The sequence below is a fragment of the Notamacropus eugenii genome, chromosome 4 (genome assembly GCF_028372415.1).
Source record: "Notamacropus eugenii isolate mMacEug1 chromosome 4, mMacEug1.pri_v2, whole genome shotgun sequence".
Lineage (NCBI taxonomy): Eukaryota > Metazoa > Chordata > Mammalia > Diprotodontia > Macropodidae > Notamacropus > Notamacropus eugenii.
In genome coordinates this window covers 59055771-59064327 of record NC_092875.1, presented here as the reverse complement: position 1 = coordinate 59064327, position 8557 = coordinate 59055771, and the positions used below count along the sequence as shown (strand labels likewise).

At 38.0% G+C, this 8557-nt stretch overlaps 1 protein-coding gene across 1 annotated transcript; it reads right to left on the bottom strand.

Annotated features, from left to right (window-relative positions):
• Positions 1 to 3535: 3535 nt before the first annotated feature.
• Positions 3536 to 4477, bottom strand: LOC140499599 (olfactory receptor 1f45-like). Its single transcript, XM_072601231.1, has one exon. The coding sequence runs from the start codon at positions 4475 to 4477 to the stop codon at positions 3536 to 3538; it is 942 nt and encodes a 313-aa protein (XP_072457332.1).
• Positions 4478 to 8557: the final 4080 nt, after the last annotated feature.

The following is an 8557-nucleotide window of genomic DNA, read 5'->3' as shown; positions in this document are numbered from 1 at the left end:
GACAAATCTTAACCAAGTCAAATCTGGATTTGCAACCACAAAATCAATTTTCCAGGGCAATTAGCCACATGCACTTTAAAATTTAGAACCTAGAGTTAACAATTAGCTAATTTTCAAAGGTTCTTGGTAGCACTTTCACCCTTCCATAAATTTATTTATTTATTTTCTTTTAAACATCACCCAAAGTGCCAAATTAATTTATTTTGTGTGCATCACCTGTCCACAATTTCCCTGAGGCTTTTTAGTTTTAAAGATTCCAAGTGGAAGCCTCACATTCTCATTCCCTTGTTTTCGAGCTCATAAGGTTCTAAAGACTGGGTAATATGTCCCTGGAATGGATTTTCAGGGGCAAAGTACTGTATTTCCTAATCATTTCCCAAATAATCTAAATAACTGATTGTTATTCCATAGAATTTTTCCTTTGGAATTTAGCACAAAAATTTGCATAAGCTCAATTAATTGCAATATTATTACATTTCTAAGTTCCTAAGATCTTACAAACACGTGGTTTCTTTCTCATTTTCTTTACTTCTAGTTTACCTACACAAATAACACCCCCTCCCCCATTGTCTGTACACAACAGGGTCTGGGTCAAGGCGATAGTGGAGATGTAGTAGGGTTTCCCTTTTCATGGGACCCTTTTCTGTTTAAATCACCCTTTCTATTCCTTAATTTAAGTTTACTCATCTCAAAAGTTGGTCTCTGATTCAAACAAGCTTTTCTCTTTTCATGGTCAAGAAAGGGTTAACAAGAGGCAAATTGCAAACTGTATGCCTATTTTTTTCCATTCACTGAGATTATTTTCAAACTGGCTGTCTTCTTTATTATGCAAAAAGTTCAAAATATAAAATGGATAATTTTGATTACATTAAATGAAAAATTTCTTATATAAATAAAACCTATGCAGCCAAGAATAGAAAGAATGCAAAAAATTGGGAAAACACTCATAGACAATCTCTCAGACAGGTCATGATTGGGAGGAATATTGCTGTGGTGTAGGAAAGGATGAGCTGGTTGATTTAGAAAAACATGGAAAGACTTGGATTTATGAATGAAGATGCTATCCACCTTCAGAGAAACAGACGATAAGTGGAAATAAGCATAGTATGGTATCACATATGTGTGTATGAGTGTATATATGTATGTTTATAGATGTCTATGTATATGTATATATACATATATCCTTGCTTAATTGTGACCTTCTTTAGGGTAAGATAGGAAGAAGGAGAGGAAAAATTAAAGTAAAAAGTGCACAGCAGAGAACAAGAGAAAACCTACAAGGAAGCAAAGAAAAGCTGAGCAGCTTTGAAAACAATGTTTATACTGAATCCTCTCATGTTCTGCTGTGTACATGGCAATGTTTTTTTCTTTTCTTATTTTCTATTTAAGTTTAAAACAAATAATAAAATACACAAAAAAGGATGGAAAGATACTAACAACAAAATAAAAAAAATTAGCTCTATCAATCTTCAGGGGAAAAGTGATCTAACTCTTTCTTACCCATGAAACTTTATAGAATTATAAGAATTATTATTTTTCCTTAAAAATTCTGTAGATTTATACCCCCAAATTCACTAAGATATGTTAGGCTTCTTCTATGTGCCTTATCACATAGGACAGAGAGAAGGAGGTGAGTTCCTAAAATAACCCAAAGTCCCAGGAGTTCTCCCCTGCAATCTTAAAATGATTTATCTCTAAACTCCTTAATGATTATTCTCCAATCTACAAACCTTCAAAATCTACTAAGATGTTTTTAGCAGTTCAGTTTTTTTCATTTTTAACCTAATCTCCCACTGAAAGCCTAAAGGCAGTGGGGGGGATTAGTTTTGCTTACTAGGATAGAGAGTTTGACAAGACTCTTTCAAGTATGAAACTTCACTAATCTTCCCCAGCATACTTAACTCTTTGGCTGCAGTTTTTCAGTAGTCTTTCTGGCTGGCTATATTTTCCTCTTAGAAATGTTTCAAAGTAGCAGAGTCTACAAACAACACTAAACATGACACAAGACAAAGATTTTCATACATTTTGCAAAGAAACAAAAACAGAGACAAAACAACAAAAAGGAGATATACTTGCTAGCCTCTATCACTTATTGAAAGACTAATCTCGAAGCCTTTAATTTGCCATATTTAAAAATCCCCTCTTCAGGGCAATTTTAGGATCCATTTGTGTTTTTATATATTTTAGCATAATTTGGGAATTCCATCTTTAATTCACCCTTTCCACTCCTGTATGAGAATTTCCGGATCAATGAGAATTTTCCTAAAGGGATCTCAATTTAACAGCACACTATTTGCCTAATCTCATGCCAATTTTTCCAAGGTGGAATCCTTCCATATTTTTCTATTACTGGAGCTCATTGCTCCTCTCAAAGGAGTGATACTTCTCCAACTTTCAGAGTGGGGGTAAACGTTTTTCTGTAGTGTGTGGGTAAATTTTCCCCAGCAGTGTGGAAGTTTACTTTAGCTCAGAAGAAGATTGAGATCAAAAAGAGTTTGATCTTTGGTGGGCAGTCTTCAGCAAAGAATTCCTTCAGTTAATTCTTTCAGTGAAAGATTAACCAGGATAGCCTAGGGAGTTTTTCTAAAAACTCTTGTCCAGGGGTTCAGAGTCTTAACTCAACCTGGCTTGGTTTACAAAAAACTGTGATGGGTGGAATCTGAAATGACTGAGGAAACCAAGTTTGAGCTTCTGAGCATATGGATTTATGAAGCAATATCTATTAATTGCATAACAGATTGGGACCAGGCCTTCCTCAGCTTGTCATTGGACCTGAATATAAGGAGAGATATATCTTTATGCATTAAAAGATAACAATAAGCAGGATACAAAATAGGATGTATAATTTGATAATCTGATTTCTAATTGAAGGAAAGATTAGGACCTTTCTAATTTGGTAGGGGAGAGTAACCAGAAAACAGAAAAAGAGGTGTCCTACTTTCCACAAGTATATGTGTTCAATCAAAAGAATATAGATATCTATCAATAACTGATTGATCAGTATGGGGATAGTTCTCAAATAAGACATATGGGTTGTTTGAGATGTACAATGGTGAGAAAACTCCTTGATCAATTTTTGGATCTCACTGGGTTTCTGGTCAGCACCACCTATGTCCTTAGTTAAGGGTCTCTGATCAATAGGTAGATGTAATCCAGTTTCCCAAGCCATACAGTGCTAGGCTTAAATAATACAATCAAGTTTTCTCACAATTTCCATAACCGAATAAAATTTTCTCATGAGACAGAAATTAGACTGGACCCACAGTTGAACAGAAAGGGAACTGAGCTATGTCCAGAATTGAGTCATAAGATGGACTTAATTTCCACCATTCCCTCGGTAGAAAAGCACTAGAATCAGGAATACTGAAAACTGATTCAGTTCTCTACTCATCATACCACACTGAGTCCTATGCAGATCAAGAGGGGAACCGATTGACTTCATGTGACATTAGAGAAGACTTATTGCAAACCTTCTTCCACAGCTCTGGGGTTGCTGTCTGAGACGCAGGCATCAAAGTTCAGAAGGATATCTCAGTCATAGAGTGAATCCTGGCTTTCTGGTGATGAGCATCCTCAAGGCACCTTTCATGTCCTTGTTTCTTAGGCTGTAGATGAAAGGGTTCAGCATAGGAGTAACCACAGTGTACATCACAGTCGCTGCTGTATCTTGTTGGGCTGTGTGAGTGGATGTGGGGCTAAAGTACACTCCAATCATTGTCCCATAGAAGAGACAGACCACGGTGAGGTGGGATCCACAGGTGGAGAAAACTTTCTGTTTCCCACTTACAGATGAAATCTTCAGCACAACCATGAAAATGTGAATGTAGGAGATCAGTATTCCAATGAAGGGGAGAATTGTTATCAGTGCTCCCACTGTGTAGATCATCAAGTTATTGATGAAGGTGTCTGAGCAGGCCAACTTCAGGAGGGGACTGAGGTCACAGAAAAAATGAGGGATTTTATTGTAGTCACAGAATGAGAGCCGAGTCAGTAAGACGGTGTGTGTGAGAGCATTATTATAGGCCCAAAACCAAGACACTCCTACCAGAAGGGCACAAACTTTTGGAGTCATGATTGTGTTGTAGTGTAGTGGGGTACAAATAGCCACATAGCGATCATAAGCCATAGTAGTGAGGAGGACACTATCCATCCCTGCGAACCAAAGAAAGAAGAATGCTTGTGTCAGGCACCCAGCATAAGGGATTGTTCTGTTTTTGGATATGTAATTATTCAGCATTTTGGGAATGGTGGTGGAGGTGAAACAGATGTCAACCAGGGACAAGTTACTGAGGAAGAAGTACATGGGGGTGTGAAGGCGAGAGTCAGAGTAAATAGCCAGTATGATGAGCAGGTTTCCCAGTCCTGAGATTAGATACATAAAGAGGAACAAGAGGAACAGGATCTTCTCCTGTTCTGGCTGGTGTAAAAGACCCAGGAGGATGAACTCGGAGAGTCTGGACTGATTTCTCCCCTCCATGTGTCTGTTTGGAAGCAAATATAAAAGGAAATAAGCATTTAGAACAACCCTTTCAAGGATGATTTGAAAGGGTTTGATGAATAAAGCCAGTAAAAAAAAAAAGAATTAGAAGAGCAATAGGAGAGTAGGAAAACATGAGAATTCTCTTCTTATAGTCTGAGATCTAAAATAAACAAGAAATTGATAAGGGCCATTCTCCAACTGATACGTCATAAGATATAAACAAAAAGTTTTCAGACAAATTATGAGCCATCAATGACTACATCAAAAAACACTCCAAATCATCCAAAGGAAAAGAAATGTAAATTAAATGAACTATGACACCCTGAAAATTGGCAGACATGAGCAAAAACAGGCATAGTCTGTGCTGGAGTGGCTGTGGGAAAATAGCCATGACGAAGCTTTGTTAGTAGGGCAGTGAAGTGATCCAAACAGGTTTGTTTTCAGTTTGGAATTGTGCAAAAAAGAAAAGAGTAAGAAAGAGTGGTTATGAAGAACTTTAAATGCCAAACAAAGGTTTTTACATATGTTTCGGAATATAATAGGAGGCCATTGGAGTTTACTGAGAAGAATGAGGTCATGGTCAGATTTAACTTCCAAAAAATCACCTTGCTGAGAATAGTGCACATACTACCAGCCTTGGTTTGTGTATGACATTAACTAATTATTTTTCTTTATCCAAAGCCAAGATTCAATCTGGAGAGGTGAGTTTAGAAGTGACCATGGTGGAAAAACAAAAGACATATATATATATGTTTTTTTTCAAAAAATTGTTTTGAAGGCACATTTTATGAAGTTTACCATGGGCACACAAAATGTTGTTACTTAAGGCTCTGCTGGGCTCTGAGAGGCCCAGTAAGTAGCGTGCATGCTCTGATAGTTTCAAGCTGGAAAATGTTCAATCATAGGAATGAAATTCTTAAGGTTCAAGTAGTTCTGATAAGATTAATATTTTATACCATTTACCAAGATAAGGTCAAAATGAATATATGACCTAGATATAAAAGGAGATATTGCAAGAAAATTTGAAGAACATGGAACATATTACCTATCAGATTTATGGATGGGTGACCAAATTATGAACAAACAAAAGATAAAGAAGGTTGTAAGAGTTAAAATGGATAATTTTGATTACATTAAATTAAAAATGTTTTGCAGAAATGAAACAAATGGAGCCAAGATCAAAAGGAAAGCAGAAAACTGAAAAATATTTTTTCATAGACAGTTCCTCAGAGAGAGGTTTCATCTCTCACATATATAATGAACTTTGTCAAATCTATAAGAATTCAAGTCATTCTCCAATTGATAAATAGTGAACGGATATGAACAGGCAGCTTTCTGATGAAGAAATCAAAACAATTTTTAGTTATATGAAAAAATGCTCTAAATGATTATTGATTAGAGAAATGAAAATGGTATATCATTCCATACCTATCAGATTGGCTAGCATGATAGAAGGAGAAGGTGACAAATGATGGAGGGGTTGTGGAAAAATTGGGACCTTAATTCATCGTTGGTGGATTTGTGAGCTGATTCAACCACTTTGGAGAGACATTTGGAATTATGCCTAAAGTGTTATTAAACTGCCTATACCTTTTGACCAAGCAATACCACTATTAGGTCTGTTTCCCAAGATGATCAGGGAAAATGGAAAAGAACCCATTTGTTCTAAAATATTTATAACAGCTCTCTTTGTGGTTGCAAAGTACTGGAAATTGTAGGGATGCCTATCAATTGTGGAAAGGCTAAACAGATTGTTATATATATCTATGATGGAATATTACCTTGTTATAAGAAATGATGAGCTCAATGGCTTTGGAAAAGTATGGAGAGATGTCTATGAAATAATGAAGAGTGAAATGAGCAGAACCAAGAGAACACTGTATATAGTCACAGCAGTATGGTTGTAAGAACAACTTTGAGCAACCAAGCCATTCTTGTATAAATACCCAAATTAACTGCAAAGATCTTATGAAGGAAGATGCTATTCGAATCCAGAAAAAGAAGTGATGTATTTGTATGTGTATATGTATATATACACACACAAATATATAAATATATATAATATATAAAATTCCTTCTAAAGGAATCCAGAAAAGAAGTGACATATTTATATGTGTATATGTATATATATGTACATATATATACAAATATATAAATATATATAACATATCAAATTCCTTATAAAGATAAGGAATGGAGATTCAATACAAATATATGTCTTGGTTCCATAAGGATTTTGTTAGGAATACTGGAGTTTAGAATGAGTTGAGCATAGTGGTATCAACCACTAATGAAAAGGACTTTTCAAGGTCATTTTGGAGAAGAAAACAAAAGAAGGAATGCGGTGGCTGCTCTGGGTGGATAAATTGATAAAAATCAAGTATAGAGAGAAAGAAGGACTAATGAAACATTATTTGACTTTTTCTTTCTCTGACAAATTGCATTATTTTTAGACAAGGAGTTGGTTCTGTAGACTAGAACAAGCATTATTAAAATGGAGGTAAAAGTCAAGAAAGTGAGAGGATCATAAGGAACGTCAGGCTGCCCTTAGTCAATTATCTAGTAATCAGGTCTGGAAGCACTATGTCCCAGGGTTCTGAAATTTCAAGAGGATATGATTATTGAACAACTGGCATTGATTTTTGAGAGACTGGAGAGTGGGAGAGATGCCACAGGACTGGACAAAGAAAAATGATGTTCTTCTTGTCAAAGAAAGGGAGATTTTGAACACTAATGGATTTTGACCTTGGCTTTGATTCCTCAGAAAATTCTTAGTTAGGTATGTGTGTTTATCCTTTGTTGCCTAGGAAGACCATGCCATCAGAGAATTAATGACATGACTTGCACTTGACTTGGTTTTGAGTGAGGGAGGGCTGTGCAGGTCACCAGCCTCACTTCTCCTCCAGAGCCATCTGAATCCAGTGACCAGATATTCATCAGGATGACTGGAGATGACCCAGGGTAAGGCAACTGGGGTTAAGTGACTTGCCCACTGTCACACAGCTAGTGAATGTCAAGTGTCTGAGGTGAGATTTGAACTCAGGTCCTGCTGACTCCTGCACTGGTGCTCTATTCACTGCACCACCAAGCTGGCCCTCTTACCTATGATTGAAGAGATGGAAGAGCAGTAGCAATCATTTAGAATCAATTTAAAATCAGCATAACTTCATGAACAACTCAGATCAAATAACTTCTTTTTTTTGTTTTTTTTTTTTTTTGTCAGTAAATATTTTCTTTTATGAAGTAGTAAGACCTGTTTTGCTGAGTAAGTTTTATGTTTGGATTTTCGTAATCAGATCACAGATATCATAAATAAAGCAATCTTTGACCTAGGTAATCCTGGACTGGAGTATTTAGGTGAAGTAGTGGATCAAGTGTGGCCTGGAGTCAAGAAAGCTCCTCTTCCAGGAGGGGGCCTGAGACCTTGTCGCTCAGGCTTCCTTCCGAGGCAAGGTGCTGAAGTACTGGGAGAGGAGAGTGAAGGCACTAATCCTAAATGCGCCGGGCCGTCCCGGCTTGGCGCTGTCCAGCGCGGCCCGGCTCGGCAGGTTCTGCCCCATACTTTCAGAAAGGTGGCCACCTGCTTCTCAGAGATCCCTTCTACCCTCCCGAGGTCCTCCACCTCCGCAAAGGGACCATGCAGCTCCCGCCAGCCCACGGTGAGCTGGGCTTTCTTCTCTCCAATGCGCTGCAGCCTCTGGAGCTCCTCGGCCGAGCCTGTGTCAGCAGGTCCGGGATCCTCCTGCAGCTCTCCGCCGGGAGCTCTGAGGGCTCCCGCAGCAGCGCCAAGGTGGTGAGGAGCCCCTCAGCCTGCTCCTCCTGCTGCGGCTTCCTCTTCTAGCTTTCTTTCTGCAGGACATTTAGCTGAAGGGGCACAACCCTATTCAAGGGATTGGTCATGGGGACTCTTTGGGAGGGACAGGGGCAAGGTGGGGTCAAGGAGCCATTCTCCTCTTCCTCCAGTTCCTTGAATCTTTGACTCCGTCTGTTGGCCTCCAGCTCTTTATACTTTTCCTCCAGCCTCTGAATCTCTGAGTCCATCTCTTTCAAAGTCTTTTCTAGGGCTGGTGTGCTTAA

What these genes read in the sequence shown, in the direction of transcription:
- LOC140499599 (XM_072601231.1), bottom strand. Translation starts at nt 4,477, where the DNA reads ATGGAGGGGAGAAATCAGTCCAGACTCTCCGAGTTCATCCTCCTGGGT.